This window comes from Ovis aries, chromosome 22 (genome assembly GCF_016772045.2).
Source record: "Ovis aries strain OAR_USU_Benz2616 breed Rambouillet chromosome 22, ARS-UI_Ramb_v3.0, whole genome shotgun sequence".
Classification (NCBI taxonomy): Eukaryota; Metazoa; Chordata; class Mammalia; order Artiodactyla; family Bovidae; genus Ovis; species Ovis aries.
This window is the reverse complement of record NC_056075.1, coordinates 34,599,435-34,616,695: the sequence shown is the minus strand read 5'-3', so window position 1 is coordinate 34,616,695 and position 17,261 is coordinate 34,599,435. Positions and strand designations below refer to the sequence as shown.

General features: G+C 42.4%; 1 protein-coding gene across 20 annotated transcripts in view; it reads left to right on the top strand.

The window, feature by feature from the left end:
- The window catches only part of ABLIM1 (actin binding LIM protein 1), a 336,400-nt gene that overhangs the window by 170,580 nt on the left and 148,559 nt on the right, over positions 1 to 17,261 (top strand). For all 20 annotated transcript variants that reach the window (XM_012102971.4, XM_042239061.2, XM_060404730.1 and 17 more), the window contains exon 2: positions 4,926 to 5,060. In XM_012102971.4, the coding sequence (XP_011958361.2) occupies positions 4,926 to 5,060 (135 nt within the window). The remainder of the gene's footprint in view (positions 1 to 4,925; positions 5,061 to 17,261) is intronic.

The window sequence follows — 17,261 nt, the reverse complement described above, 5'->3', positions numbered from 1 at the left end:
CCCAGCATCAAAGCCTGGGGCAATTATAATGCATTAGAATTAGAATGCTGTCATACAGGCTCACGATAGTCACCCACTAAAGAGATTTTTATTTCCAATATGCTTTCTCAGATGTTCTGATTCTAGTGGTCTAGTTTCATGGTCTGTCCCCTAGATAGGAGGAACTTAGATGAGGTGAAGCTGGTTCTGAATATTAGGAAGGACTCCAGCTAATCATTTTAGCTTTCCTCTTATGGCCATATTTCCTGTTTGACGACACTGAAGGTGACAGTTTTCCTTAGTGATCTCCACTTCCTGTCCCAGTCTCATTGCCTGTAATCTCCAGGAGGCATTTCCAAAGTAACACACCCTAATGGAACTGTGGTTCCTGTTCTGTGCTAGAGTCTCAGGGATAAGGCTAACCGGCTTCGCTTGACTGTGAGAGGCAGTGTGAAACTTACGTTAGGTTTGCAATAGGCTGCCTTAACTGAGTCTCTAGAATCCCTCCAAACCGGAGTGGAGGAATCCCTTTACCTTTTCAGGCAAACAGACTCTTGGTTCTTCATACATATTTCCTCACTGTTAAGGAGATACGCAACCATGCTTCAGGTTTTCCATTGTATTATTCTTATTGTAGCAACAACTGATGAGCCATGGAAAATTTTAACCATGCCTGCCCAAATGAACCACTGAACCACTGATGAACCACTGATGAACCACTGACTACTTGGTACAGTAGAAAGATTTGGGAAGTCCGAGTGCTAAGTGTACCTCTGCCGATAATTCAGGGCTGACTTTGGGCAAGGAATGTAAGCTCTTGGATCCTCATTTTCTCTATCAGTAGAATAAGGAGGGACCACCCAGGCTTTGAAAGTTGAAGCAATCAAGGAAAAAGTAGGAACAGGGCCAGCTGGCAAATAAGAGGAGTACAGAATTAATGTCATTTTTATATTGCAGCTGACTCAGCATATTTCAAAAATGTAGACTTGAGCCAAAGAACATACATTTGGTATTAACCAAACTGCCAAAGAAGTTATGTAAAGCCTCTTTATTGGGCTTGAAAAAGGAGAGACATTCTTCTCTCTATCCTGATTTGGGTTGGCATGAAATCAATACTGAGTCTCCTTTGGTCTTGGATTCTGTCCTCTAACAACCAAAGCCCATTTCTTCACAAGTAGGTGGTTCCACGATGTGTCTGCCTAGGCTGATGTGGGATGGAACAGTAAGTAAAATGAGAAAGTCTCCACTCATCTCTGGGTGAAAACAGAGGTCATCTCTGGGCATGGAGGACTTCGCAGTGTGATATATGTTTGCAAAGGGAAATGCTTGCAAATGCAGATGCTGATCCCAGTTCTGACTTCATGACTGGTGCCAGCCTTTGCCCTGGCACCTTTGTTGAGACAAAGGGGAGAGCCAAGAAGTGAAATGATATTTTCCTTCCCTCATCATTACTCAGCAAGCATCGCCAGCTTGCTTAGTTATAAAAGAAATCAGGTGTCAAGAGAAGCTGCAATGCAGTTTCTCATCCAAAAATGCATCCTCCCTCATGGTCAAGAGATCCACTGTGTTCTGATATTGTTTTTGAGATGGATGGTCTTGTGGGTTAATTTTTTCCACTCTAACTCTACTCTGTAACTTGCTTCACAATATTGTCTGAATTCTATGGGGACAATTGTTCTTAAACTGTAGTATGTAGAAGCACCTGAGGAGCTTACTAAAATGATAGGTCTCCTGACTTTAATCCCTAGTTCAGTGGGGTTGAGGAATCTGCATTTTTATTTTTATCTATTTTTTAAACTTTTTATTTTGTGTTGGTAATAGCTGATTAACAGTGTTGTGATAGTTTCACATGGGCAGCAAAGGCACTCAGCCACACATATACATGTATGCATTCTTCCCCAAACTCCCCTCCCATCCCAGCTGTCACATAACATTGAGCAGAATTCCCTGCGCCTTTGGTAGGACCTTGTTGTCATAGTCACTAAATGTGTCTGACTCTTTTGAGACCTCATGGACTGTAACCCACCAGGCTTCTCTGTCCATGGGATTTCCCAGGCAAGAATACTGGAGTGGGTTGCCAATTCCTTCTCCAAGGGATCTTGCTAACTCAGGAATGGAACCTGAGTCTCCTGCATTGCAGGTGGATTCTTTACCACTGAGCCACCTGGGAGGCAGGACTTTATATGTTATCCATTTAAAATATAGCAGTGTGTACATGTCCGTCCCAAACTATCCCTTTCCCCCATCCTTCCCAGCTGGGAATCATAAGTTGGTTACTTTAAGGAAAATAAGTCTGTGAGTCATTTGTATCATTTCTTTTTAGATTCCACATGCAAGGGATGTCATACGTTATTTCTCTTTCTCTGTCTGACTTCTTTCACTTCATATGATAATCTCCAGGTCCATTCATGATGCTGCAAATGGCATTATTTCATTCTTTCTAATGGCCGAGTAATATTCCACTGTGTATATGTACCACGTCTTTAACCATTCATCTGTTGATTGACATGGGTTGTTTCCCTGTCCCACCTATTGTAAATAGCGCTGCAACGAACACTGGGGTGCATGGAGGAATCTGCATTTTTAATACATGACTTGGGGGATTCTGTTAAAGGGGATCAGCAGCACTATCCTGAGGATCACCATCTGGGTACCATGCCCAGCTAGCAATATTTTACCACACACAATGTATAAGACTTTACAAGCCAAGTCCTAGTTGTGGCTTTGAAATAGCTCTTAAGCCCACCTAAATAAATTATTGCCCAACTTGCAGCAGTCATTGCTGGGCTTATAATAATTTCTGATTTAGACAAATGGCCCAGGAAGAACATGAGCTTGGGAGTCAGAAAGGCCTGGGTGTAGATATTTGAGCCTCCACTTACTGTTCTTTGAGCAGGCTTCTCAGCTTCTCTGAGGTTTGGTTTCCTCGTCTGTCAAATGGTAACAGTATTACCCACCTTACTGAGAGAGGGGTGGTGAGGATGGAATAAAATGACTTATGTGTAAGCACCTTGCCAACAGGGGAGCCTGGCACTTAGAGACAGATGCTAAATAAATATTATTTTCCTCCATTCGTACTGGAAGCAAGAATTTGAAACAAACACATGGAAAACCTTGCATAAAGCAGACAGTGTTATGAGAAACTTTTTTTTTAATGCCCAGATCAATCGATTTTTGGCCTTATTGCACATCACTTTAGAAGTCAGTGGTTGTTTAGAGATCTTGGAAGCCTGTCCCTTCTTAATTCCTTCAGGCAGTACTGACTTCTGTTGTGAATATAGGTTTCCAAGAGAGATCCCAGCAGGCCGATAGGGAAATGCAGGAGTATCATGATGTTGCCACCTTTGCCAAACACTTCAGGGTCCAGTGCAGAAAATTCAGACCAGGTGTTGAACCTGAAACTACAGCTGCTCCTAGTCTTCTCTCACAAGAAGAACCTTGTTCCTGCGAAGCTAGCTAGTAATGGACTATTTGGACTGTCTTGCTCAAGCTCTTTCCAGGCGAAATGTGAACGTTACAATGGTCTGAGAAAAACAATGAACTATTATACTTGGCGTGTTACAGAGAGCTCCTTGCTGGGAGGTGATTTCGAAGTTCAATTTCAGCAATACCTGCCCACACCCCCCTCTCTCACCACGTCCAACCCGGTTTTACTATTTGAAAAAAAAAATGACCTTTGTTCTTTGTGCTGGTTGATTAATTTTAGGCTCACTGTTCTTATCCCCTATCACACTCATGTCAGTACTTATGCAATACGTTTTTATATATCGCATGATTCCTCCTTCTGAGGACCCAAATCAGAAAAGGAATTTAATAGCAAAAAATGCCTCTCTGCATTCTCTGGCTGAACAAACTGCAAGTTCAGTGAAGACCCTTGGGTAGCATCAAGTCACAGGTGGCCTCTTGCTGTCTTCTCTCTTGGTCCTTTGTCAGGGGAGCCTGTAATCCTATCCTGGGGTGGGGCGGTCACAATAACTTCCATTCTCTGAAGGCTACACTCTGCAAACTGAAAGAATAACCCCTGTAAACCCCATCATATGATTGTAGAGCCTGGAAAGAGCCTCAGATCCAATCCCCCTTATTTTACAGGAAAGGAGTCTGAGGTTCAGAAACATCCACGTAGTTTTTAATTGATTTTTTCTTTAATGACTACCTGCAGTGCGTGTACCGGGAACCGTGCACATGATGTGTACTAAATCGCTTTAGTCATGTTCAACTCTTTGTGACCCCGTGGACTTTAGGTCACCAGGCTCCTCTGTCCATGAGATTTTTCAGGCAAGAATACTGGAGTGGGTTGCCACTTCCTTCTCCAGCACACACAATGGGAGGCTCATAATAGACCTCCAACAGGTTCAATGAGCTGCCAAATGAAGATGAGGAATGACTGTCTGGTAGACGAGGAACTAGCCAGCGCCTGCTAAGAAGGAAATAAATGTTGGCTGAGCCCCTTTAGTGCACGAGTGCTCTGCTATGTTCTGAGGAGCTGGGGGAAGGGAAGAGGAGTCCCAGTGGGGAGAAACAATATATGAACTTTAGTCCTCATTCTCAGGGAACTTACAGTCTGCAGTGAACTCCTGGCTGAAAGGCATTTTCTAAATCAAGATAGGCACATATCATACCATATTGAGCCAAGCAAGATTATGTACTTAATGACTCAAAAATTTAATACATAGTCCTCGAGATGTTTGGGAAGAAGAAAGAAGAGTGCTGGCTCCCAGAGAAATAAGCACAGTATTTTCCCCAACAGTGGACTGTTACACAACTCTCTTTTTGCTTTGTGTATCCCCATGATTATGACATGATGACAGGGGCTCCATTGGTGCTTATTGAATCAATATGTGGCTCATTTGATACTAAAATTATGGGCATATTTATGCCCACCTACAGTGACTCCTTTTATAGGAATGCTTTCTACTCACATGGATCTTTCCCTGTTTTTCTTTCAGTGGCCCACCCTCAAGACCCTCACCACCCATCAGAGAAGCCTGTCATTCACTGCCATAAATGTGGAGAGCCGTGCAAAGGGGAAGTGCTTCGGGTCCAGACCAAGCATTTCCACATCAAATGTTTCACCTGCAAAGGTAAGGCACCTCTGGCTTCCTGGCAATGTGGCATGTCACGGTCAAAGCTTGTCTTGGAGGCAGCCCCATCTCCCTAACTCCATACCAGTTGGTAATTGAATGTGCTCCCAAGTCCTGAAGTAGTTCGCCTTCTCTAATTCAGGAATAGATTGAAGTTAAGGGGAATACTGAGCTTCCCCAGCCCCAAGACCAGGGGTACACAGGCCTTTGGGTGTTCACTGAGATTCCTCATCCTGAGAGGGAAGACTAACTGTGAAAGAGCAATGAAGTTTTGTGTTTTGTGCTTTATAGTTCTTTAAAAAAAATTGGGAAAAAAATTAAATACTATTGAAGTACATTTGATTGCCTGGAAAATTCCATGGACAGGGGAGCCTGGCAGACTACAGTCCAGGGGGTTGCAAAAGAGTTCGACATGGCTTTGTGACTGAGACACACACATGACATGGCATGTTGTCGTTGTTTAGTTGCTAAGTTGTGTATGACTCTTTGTGACTCCATGGACTGCAGCAGGTCAGGTCTCTGTCCTTCACCATATCCCAAAGTCTGCTCACAGTCATGTCCATTGAATTGGTGATGCTATCCAGCCATCTCATCCTCTGTCACCCCCTTCTCCTCCTGCCTTCAATCTTTCCCAGCATCGGTGTCTTTTCCAATGAGTCAGTTCTTTGCATCAGGGGGCCAAAGTATTGGAGTTTCAGCTTCACATCAGTCCTTCCAATGAATATTCAGGACTGATTTCTTCTAGAATTGACTGGTTTGATCTCCTTGCTGTCCGAGGAACTCTCAAGGATCCCTTTCAGACATGACATAGTTGATTTACAATGTGATGTTAATATCTGCTGTACAGCTAAATGATTCAGTTATATCTTATTTGTCATATTCTTTTCCATTCCAGTTTATCACAGGATATTGAGTATAGTTCCCTGTGCTATACGGTAGGACCCCTTTATTTATCTGTCCTTTATGTTTCTTTTCAACTGTGATGAGGACTCCGACTTTAAAGTAACCAGGTCCCAAAGCCCTTGAATGGGACCAGAGGTGACTTTCCACAATTAGAAAGAAAGCCCTAAGATACAAATGCCTGTGGAAATAAAAAGAAGAGATGGACTCTTTTGGATTTTGAAAGAGGAGGAAAAGGACACTGAACATCTTACAGGAGAGCTAGATAAGTATGAAGGTGGGAAAGGGTTGCAGTGGAGGAATTAGAGTTCACGGCACAAACCAGTAAACTGTCCAGGACTTCATACGTTTAGCTGTAGCAAGATCAGGATTGGTGAGCAGGAGTTTTGTTGGTGAATGTCTGTTACTTCCTAAGATGTCTGGCATCTTGGAATCTAATGGTCCAAGAGTTATATATCCAATTTGTAAATGTTAATGGAATACATACTCCATGTGTCAAGGAACACGTGGGGTATTTGAAGAGATACATACTGGCTCAGATGGTAAAGAATCTACCTGCAATGCAGGAGACCTGGGTTCAGTCCTTGGGTCAGGAAGATCCTCTGGAGTAGGAAATGGCAACCCACTCAGGTATTCTTGCCTGGAAAATCCCAGGGACAGAGGAGCCTGGTGGGTTACAGTCCATGGGGTCTCAAAGAGTCAAACACGACTGAGCAACTGAGCACATTCACACAGGATACTGAATAATAAATGCTGTGATGGAGAGAAATACAGGGTGTAGACTGGAGGCAGGCAGATAAATCCAGAAAGGGGGTGGATATAATGGTAGTCCAGGTGGCAATAATGTAAGGAACATAGAACCAAGTGTGGTAGGGACTTGGGGACAGATTTAAGAGACATTAAACCAGCTTAACCTTAACCTTACCTTAACCGAAGACTTTTAACCTTAACCCAGTTAAAGCTGCTAGGATTTTATGACTGATTGAACATGAGGAATGAAGAAAGATCCAAAGTTCCAGCTGGACTGCCTGGGTAAACATAAGGTTGCCACCAAATAAGAAAATATAGGAGCACTAGATAGGCTATTGGGCTTCCCTGGTGGCTCAGAGGTTAAAGTGTCTGCCTGGAATGCGGGAGACCCGGGTTCAATCCCTGGGTTGGGAAGATCCCCTGGAGAAGGAAATAGCAACCCACTCCAGTGCCCTTGCCTGGAGAATTCCATGGAGGGAAGAGCCTGGTAGGCTACAGTCCATGGGGTCGCAAAGAGTCGGATACGACTGAGCAACTTCACTTCACTTCAGATAGGCTATTATGGGGGATGGGGAAGGAGTTCAGTTTAGATAATACATTGAGGCTGAGCATACGTGATCCATACAACGTCTCGTAGGCTTAGCACTCAAGAGATACTGGTCTGTGCTGGGAAGAAGGATTGAAAGTGTTCGGCGTCCAGATAATGGCTAAAGCTATATGATTGTGTGTGGAATTCCCCTGGGAAAGGACAGGAACTGAGTAATAACAAAGCCAGCATCTGAAGGAAGTAGAAACCGATTTCCATTTGTAACCTTGGAAAATGTACCCATCTGGTAATGAGATGAGAAAAGTGGTTTAATTACTGGGTGGATTCTATAATTAAAAGAAAAGGAGATCCCCAAAGCTTCTGCTATTTAAAGAATTTGTAATAACTCGGTAGAGATAAAAAATGGCTGCAGGCTTCTGATGGAGCTGTTTTTTGTCTCTAGTACTCAGCAGCTTTGTTTTTCTCTCTTGCCTATTAGCAGCAACCATTCCACTAACTTAAAGGAGGTTGTTGTTTTTTTTTAATGCTATATGTTCATTCAGATGTTGTTTCAGTGATATGACCATTTTTTAATGTACCACCTTGTCTATATCATGATTGTAACACATACTCTATAAGAGAATAAGAAATTATTTAAGTAGTAAAAATTTGATCTTTAATAATTATGTATTTAGTATTCAATAATTGATATATTTAAGTTAATTATGATTATATGGTTTATCTTATTGATACATTATATTGTTCATTATAGTTATTGTTGTCTACCTTGAGCATTTTTTTCAGGATAATGCCTTAGATCCATGTTTCTATCAGAATGTCCTAGAGCATTTAGAAAAGACCAGGGACCAGAGGATTGAGAAGGGCTGCCTAGCCAAATATTCTGTTTTCATTAAGCCTTTCCTGGACTATCCTGTATAAGATGTCAGCTTCTCTAGATATCACATCTCTTTCTACTGGATCTTTTTTCCTTAACATATATTATTATTTAGCATATTTTATTCATGCGTCTCCCTCCTCCACGAGAGAGTAAGCTCCCCTTGAGGGCAGGGATTTTTGTCTGTCTTGTTTATCACTGTGTACCTGGTACCTAAGACAATGCCTGATGCATTAGGTGCTCAATAAGGTGAAAGATGACTGCACAAACGAGTGAACGGTAGCCATGTATTTCTTTTTTTTTTTAATTAATTATTTTTTTTAATTTTAAAATCTTTAATTCTTACATGCGTTCCCAAACATGAACCCCCCTCCCACCTCCCTCCCCATAACATCTCTCTGGGTCATCCCCATGCACCAGCCCCAAGCATGCCATGTATTTCTTTGGAACATGAATATTTGTAAGTGCTTCTAATGGCATAGCTAGCCACCAAGATTTATCAAGTGCTTACTATGATATATACCCTCACATGCTTACTAGACAGCAACATTATCTCTGAAAAGAGTGTAAATAAAGCTATCTGTCATTGATTACAGAGCGAGGCGTCTCTGCCTGGCAGATGGAACAGATAAGAGAACCTGTGCTAAAGGCTGCTGTCAGGCAGCACTTGGGTGAGATATCACTGCTGTTTAGACCCTTATGCCAGTTTAGATCCTTAGCTTTCACTTAACCCACTAGATATAACCCACTGCATGTGGGTTATTTGGGGTTCAGGTGGACATTGATAAAGCTCTAGTAAAATGGAGACAGTTTCTTATATTCCCTAAGTGCTGAGCTCCAGCTTTTAACATCTATTTAGAGACTCTGACTCATTTGGAAATTGAGTAGAAGGCAGAATAAACAGGATGGAAGAAAATGAGTCTGATACAAACGTACTCCCTTCTCACAACAAATTAGAAACCACTTTGATGTCATCTTTTGCTGATAAAAGAATAATCCTGTATAGCTTATCTTTTGAATTTTGTGCCATGTTAAAGTGTTACCTAGTTAAATAAATATAATTTATATTTTTTAAAAAAATATTCAAGATTTTGAATTCCAAAGTGAAATAGGATAAGGACTCAGAAATTCTTCAAAATATGCTGCTTCGCAGTTTTGACTTTTGTTGGGAGATGATTATCCATGGGTCTCTCGTTAGTGTGGGCACTTTTTGTTCTGCATTATCTTTCAAGGATGTTTGTATAGTGAATATTCTCAGAAGACAGAGACAGCATTTCCCTCCGGACTAGAGGATGGATTTGTTTGCTGTCTGGTATAATAAAGATAATATCTGCCTCTGGAACAAAGGTTGGATTGATTTGCTCACAGCTCATTATGAAAGACTGGGGTTTTCTAAGCTTTAGGGTCCTTTTGTTGTTGTTTAGTTGCTCAGTCGTGTCTGACTCATTGTGACGCCATGGACTGCAGCATACCAGACTTCCCCGTCCTTCCCTATCTCCCAGAGTTTGCTTAAGCTGATGTCCATCAAGTCAATGATGCCATCCAACCATCTCACCCTCTGTCACCCTCTTTTCCTCATGCCCTCAGTCTTTCCCATCATCAGGATCATTTCCAATGAGTCAACTCTTTGAATCAAGTGGCCAAGTATTGGAGCTTCAGCATTAGACCTTCCAATGAATATTCAGGACTGATTTCCTTTAGGATGGACTGTTTGCATCTCTTTGAAGTCCAAGGGACTCTTCAAGAATCTTCTCCAGCACCACAGTTCAAAAGCATCAGTTCTTCAGCACTCAGCCTTCTTTATAGTCCAACTCTCACATCCATACATGACTACTGGAAAAACCATAGCTTTGACTAGACGGACATTTGTTAGCAAAATAATGTCTCTGCTTTTTAATATGCTGCCTAGGTTTGTCCTAGCTTTTCTTCCAAGTTGCAACTGTCTTTTAATTTCATGGCTGCAATCACCATCCACAGTGATTTTGGAGCCCCCCAAAGTAAAGTCAGCCACAGGACTGGAAAAGGTCAGTTTCATTCCAATCCCAAATAAAGGCAATGCCAAAGAATGCTCAAACTACTGCACAATTGTACTCATCTCACATGCTAGTAAAGTAATGCTCAAAATTCTTCAAGCCAGACTTCAGCAATACATGAACCGTGAACTTCCTGATGTTCAAGCTGATTTTAGAAAAGGCAGAGGAACAAGAGATCAAATCGCCAACATCCACTAGATCATGGAAAAAGCAAGAGAGTTCCAGAAAAACATCTATTTCTGCTTTATTGACTATGCTAAAGCCTTTGACTGTGTGGATCACAATACACTGTGGAAAATTTTGAAAGAGATGGGAATACAGACCACCTGACCTGCCTCTTGAGAAATCTGTATGCAGGTCAGGAAGCAACAGTTAGAACTGGACATGGAACAACAGACTGGTTCCAAATAGGAAAAGGAGTACGTCAAGACTGTATATTGTCACCCTGCTTATTTAACTTCTATGCAGAGTACATCATGAGAAACGCTGGACTGGAAGAAACACAAGCTAGAATCAAGATTGCCGGGAGAAATATCAAATAACCTCACGTATGCAGATGACACCACCCTTATGGCAGAAAGTGAAGAGGAACTAAAAAGCCTCTTGATGAAAGTGAAAGTGGAGAGTGAAAAAGTTGGCTTAAAGCTCAACCTTCAGAAAACGAAGATCATGGCATCTGGTCCCATCCCTTCATGGGAAATAGATGGGAAACAGTGTCAGACTTTATTTTTTTGGGCTCCAAAATCACTGCAGATGGTGACTGCAGCCATGAAATTAAAAGACGCTTACTCCTTGGAAGAAAAGTTATGACCAACCTAGATAGCATATTCAAAGGCAGAGATTACTTTGCCGACTAAGGTCCATCTAGTCAAGGCTATGGTTTTTCCAGTAGTCATGTATGGATGTGAGAGTTGGACTGTGAAGAAGGCTGAGTACTGAAGAATTGATGCATTTGAACTGTGGTGTTGGAGAAAACTCTTGAGAGTCCCTCGGACTGCAAGGAGATCCAACCAATCCATTCTGAAGGAGATCAGCCCTGGGATTTCTTTGGAAGGAATGATGCTAAAGCTGAAACTCCAGTACTTTGGGCACCTCATGCGAAGAGTTGACTCATTGGAAAAGACTCTGATGCTGGGAGGGATTGGGGGCAGGAGGAGAAGGGGACGACAGAGGATGAGATGGCTGGATGGCATCACTGACTCGATGGACGTGAGTCTGAGTGAACTCCGGGAGTTGGTGATGGACAGGGAGGCCTGGCATGCTGCAATTCATGGGGTCACAGAGAGTCGGACACGACTGAGCAACTGAACTGAACTGAAAGTAAAGTCTGTCACTGTTTCCATTGTTTCCCCATCCATTTGCCATGAAGTGATAGGACGAGATGCCATGATCTTACTTTTCTGAATGTTGAGTTTTAAGCCAACTTTTTCACTCTCCTCTTTCACTTTCATCAAGAGGCTCTTTAGTTCCTCTTTCCTTTCTGTCCCTCTCACCACCACAAGGGTGGTTTCATCTACATATCTGAGGTTGTTATTTCTCTCGGGGCAATCTTGATTCCAGCTGGTGTTTTGTCCAGTCCAGTGTTTCTCATGATGTACTCTGCATATAATTTAAATAAGCAGGGTGACAATATACAGCCTTGATGTACTCCTTTCCCTATTTGGAACCAGTTTGTTGTTTCATATCCAGTTCTAGCTGTTGCTTCTTGACCTGCATACAGGTTTCTCAGGAGGCAGATAAGGTGGTCTGGTATTCCCATCTCTTTAAGAATTTTCCACAATTTGTTGTGATCCACACAGTGAAAGGCTTTAGTAGTCAGGTTCCTTGGTGAGACACAAACCCACTGCACGTGGAGCATCCTGGTGACCTGCTTCTCTTGCCTCTGAGCAATGTGGCATGGTCCTGAGGAATGCATAGCAAATATGCAGCTCATGTTGCCTGCCCTGAGTCAAAAAGTCTTTCGCTCTGACCCAGGAGTTTCATGTCTTCTGCCATCATCCATGAAACCAGGGCAGGCTAACTTGCCAGCTTGCAGGTAAAATCTCAAATTCTTTATAGTTCTTGAGAATTCTGAGTTTCATGTCCGTGAAAGCTTTTTTAAAAATATATTTAAAAAAATTTTATTTTTGTCTTCCTTAGGTCTTTGTTGCTGGGTGTGTGCTCTTTCTCTAATTGGGACTAGTGGGGGCTACTCTCTGGTTGTGGCCCTGGGGCTTCTCACTGAGGTGGCTTCTCTTTTTGTGGCTTGAGGGCTCTAGAGCTTGGACTCAGTAGCTCTGGCACACAGGCTTAGTTGCCCCGTGACATGCAGGATCCTTCCAGACCGGGTATTGAACCTGTGTCCCCTGCTCGATGGGCAGATTCTTAACCATTAGACCACCAGGGAAGTCCAATGATAGCTTATATTTCGAGAAAGGGAATGCTGAGTTTCACCTAGCTTAATGAAGGAAGAGCACATCTTCTAAGAAAAATGATTTATTTAGCAAAGCTTATGGGAATGTTTATATCATAGAGGAGGGGAGAAAACCGAAATGTTCCTCAAACATTTTTAAAGCAAGCATTGAACCTATCCTATTGCTGGTTCTTTTCACATCCTGACCCTGAAACCTTGAAGTGCCACATGCTCAGACCTCATCTGTGTGTCTGCTTTCTAGTGATTTCATCCAGTCTCACGGTTTAGAAGTACCATCTGTGCCCTGAAAATGACCAACTCCAAAGTTCTGCCCTGTGGTTCAAACTGGTGTCTTCAAAAGCCTTCTCAGCATCTCCGGTTGGCCTCTCAAACCTAACTAGTAATGGATTATTTGGTTACTAGCACCATCCCCATTCCTTCTCCAGTCTTTTCATTTCAGCCGTTGTCAAGACCTTCCTCCCAGTTGCGTGCATGCTAAGTTGCTTCAGTCCTGTCCAATTCTTTGTGACTTTATGGACTGTAGCCTGCCAGGCTCCTCTGTCCATGGGGATTCTCCAGGCAAGAATACTGGAGTGGGTTGCCATGCCCTCCTCCAGGGGATCTTCCCAGTTGCTTAGGCTGAGAACTGTAGAGTTATTTTGACTTTTCTTTTTCTTTCACATGGCACAAATATTCCACCAACAAATCCCTTCAGCCCTATCTTCATAGTATATAAAAAATCTGGCCATTTACACCATCCCAAAGATAATGCTCCTGCTCCAAGCTGCCACAACATCTTGCCTGGATTAATAATGGTGTCAGGCCTCCTGGCATCTGCCTTTACCCCTACTGCAGATTGTTCTTAATGCAGTAGCCAAGGTGATCTTTAAAAATAAAGCCAGATCCTGTCACCTTTTCCAAAGAATTCCTTCATCTTTCAGAATGAAGTCCAAAAACCTTAATGTGACCTCCAAAGCCCCTCCCCGTCGTTACTCCTTGTCCTCATCTCCCACCACTTTCTCTCTGGCTCACTCTGCTGAGTGACCCTGGCCTGCTTGATCATTCTTAAACCAAGCATTGAACAGCCTCTGGACCTTTCCACTTACTGTTTCTTTTGCTTGATGAGCTTTTTATCTAGGTATGTGCCTGGTGTCCTCCCCCACTTACCTGGGATCTCTTCTCAAATGTCGCTTATCATTGAGATCATCTTTGGCACTATCTGTCATGTATAGATGTGTGTATGTATATCTGGGTGTTTACATATATATATATTTATATACAGTTTAAGTTATGTAGTGTTTATTTGTGGCCTGTCTCCCTCTGCTAGGCACCAACAGGGTTTGTATAGCAGCCTTTAGAAAAAAACCTAGCTTACATTAAGCACTCAATAATAATTGTTGAAAGAGTGAATGAAATGTTTATCATTGATTGATACTAATTACAGATTATTATTTCCAAATTATTAAATCTGGGTCACCCAGATTTGACTTCAATCAATGTCTTTTTAAGTGTGGGAAGGAGAAAATTATTTTTGGTTCTCAGGCACAGTATTTCTCTCATACAGTGAAGAACTATTCTTTCTTCATTCCTTTTTGCAACCTTCTAATTTCATGAAGCGGAAGATCTTTATAACAAAGAGAGAATAGCTGTCAGCCCCAGGGTCTTGTTCAGGAAATGATATCAAAGCTCAAATTGAATTGCATTATTTAATTATTTACTTCTATAGATACTTTATATAGAGGGGAAGTGGCCCTGGAAGTTTTGATTTATGGTTTTTGCCTTTGAAAATAATTATAGTTGTTAAGAGAGAGCTGATTTTTTTTAAAAGGCATGGGCTTATCTGGTGGCTCAGTGGTAAAGAACCGGATGCCAGTGCAGGAGAAGCAGGTTCTATGCCCGAGTCAGGAAGATCCCCTGGAAAAGGAAATGGCAACCCACTCCAGTATTCTTGCCTGGGGAATCTCATGGACAGAAAGGGCCTGGCAGGCTACAATCTATGGGGTTGAGCAACCAAACAACAATTGCCATCATCACCTAAATCCTTCTGGAACATTGTTTTATCACAAGAGTCGGACATGACTTAGTGACTAAATAACAACAAAGGAAACAAAATAGATAGTTCAAAAACTACGACCAAAAAAAAAAATAGTGAAGGTGGTAACATGAGTGAAATTGGAAAAGTTTGGGAAACACTGATTCTGGTAGTGGGCTTGGATTGCATCTGAAGTGATAGGGCTGTTTTTAGTGTGGTCTTGGGACTCAAATGTTATACCATATTATAATCATGCCATTTACTGGATAAGAAAAACTTGTTCAGTCACAAAGTCATGTCCAACTCTTTGCGACCTCATAGACTGCAGCACGCCAGGCTTCTCTGTCCTTTGCGATCTCCTGGAGTTTGCTCAAATTCATGTCCATTGAGTTGATAATGCTATCTAACCATCTCATCCTGTCACTCCCTTCTTCTTTTGCCTTCAAGAAGAAAAACTGCACTTAGGTAAATGTAGTTCAACTTTGAAACTTCTATGGTGAGATTTGCCTGCCACTAATTAGATTCAATTAGTAAATTTTGGTTGCAGTTTGAAAAGTATCCTGTAAGAATTGACTCTACCTTGGTCATTTCTTTTTCTTTGATTTAATCTGAGAGGGAATTTGATAGTGTCTAGAAAGGTACTGGGCTTCCTTGGTGGCTCAGACAGTAAAGAATCTGCCTGCAATGCAAGAGACCTGAGTTCAATCTCTGAGTTGAGAAGATCCCCTGGAGGATAGCATGGCAACCCAGTCCAGTATTCTTGCCTGGAGATCCCCATGGACAGAGGAGCCTCTTGGGCTACAGTCCTTGGGGTCTCAAAGAGTCAGACATAACTGAGCGACTAACCACACACACCAAAGTGGTATTATCTACTGAGTGAAAGCTAGAGGGAAAGAGTAGGATTCCTTTTGGAATTCTTCCTTGGTTGATAAGATCAACCAATTCCCAAATGAGATAAGTACCCTGAAACCTTCTAATCCACCTTAAACCCAGGCAGAGAGATTTGAGTCATCTTTCTCCATGATGGAAGTGACATTTGTGAGGTGGCATTCTGGCATTGGCATTCAAATTTGTCCTTAGCCTTTCCCTGTAGGTCCCCACTGGGTTCCCATCATCTGCCTTGAATAGCTCGTGCAGGGCAACTGAGTGGGTCCTACTTTCCCTCCAGGAAAGAGTGTTTACACTGGACCTAAGAGCCAGTAATTGCTTTTCTGCTGTGCCTGGAAGCTTCTAAAACTCGGAGATTCTCTTTATTCATTGAACCTTTAGTGAGAAGTAGGGAGAATCTCCTGTGATGTATTAATTATCAGGAGATATGTGTATAGTACGCAGCTACCTGGAGAGGCATTAAATTTATAAAAGCATTTAGGGCAGAGTTGATTAAGTGTGGTCCAAGAAGCACCTACCAGAGTAGCTCTGATGCTGGTGAATGATTCCGTTTCCTGGTCTCATCCCGGTCTCCCTGATCAGCATGTTGGTGGTCAGGGTCTAGCATTTTCAACCAGCTCACCAAATTTGATGACCACTGCTCTGTTGCATATGGGCTTGGAATTGGGGGTGTGATGATGGGCGGGGGCAGGAGTATATTAGTAGCCTGTTGGGAACCATCCAGATAAGGATTCTTTGGTCATGGTCCTTCACAGCGGATGAAGTTCCCAGGAATTGGGCTTTTCTTTAGAGCAGCTTCATTAAGTATAGAATTTAGGTAGGAAGTGCTCCACTAAAAAGTAGATACAAAATTTTATGTTCTCAACATACCTGACTAGTAATATGGAGATGGAAAAAGTCATGATATTGAGATATGTCTTAGAAATTCTGAATGGGGCAAAAGAAGCAAGGGTCTAGAATTCCCTGTTGCACAGTTTGTCAGCATCCACAAGTGCAAAGCAGAAGACTGAAGTCAAATGATTATGAATGATGAAAACCCTGGCTAACCTATAGGGTGTACTATAAATTCTGAGGATAAATGGTAACATATGTTTATTCAACAAATATTTGCGGGGGGCGTGCCGCAAAAAGAGAGAGGCCGTGGAACTTCCCTCAGCAAGGCCGAGGGGTCCCCAGGAGAGGTGAGCCTGCTGGACAGCCCCCCGGCAAGCGAGAGACAATCAGACGCGACAGGGGTTCTGTCTGAGCAGTTCCGCTTTATTGTCATAAGCTCTTGGTTTATAAAGGTAAGCAGGGGGGTTTTTGCGAGGGACTTTCCATAGTTCTACCAATCAAGTTAAAGGTCAGATTACCATGCGCTTACATCATGACAGGGGTCTATGGTGATCACGCGTTGTCCACGAGCACGGAAATCAAGAGGGCCAATCAAAAATTTTGACAAACACTACAGACCACGCCTTCACTCCTTCCTGCAGGTGCCATCTTAGCGTCTAACCGCAGTGCGTGTGTTTTCTTTAAGCCCAAGCTTAGCATGTTACTCTTATGCCCATAGAGGTTTCTCCACTTGGGGCCCCACAAATATTTTTTTTTCAAGTGCCATGGTGCTCAAGAATAGGTCATACACAATCAAGCTATATGTATAAGTTAGAGATGATCTCTGCCTTCATAGAGATATATCATAGACTGTTTGCTTGTGTTCCCCCCAAATTCATATTTTGAAACCTAATCCCTAATGGTATTAGGAAGTATGGCCTTTGGGAGGTGATATTAAAGGACTAGATCTGA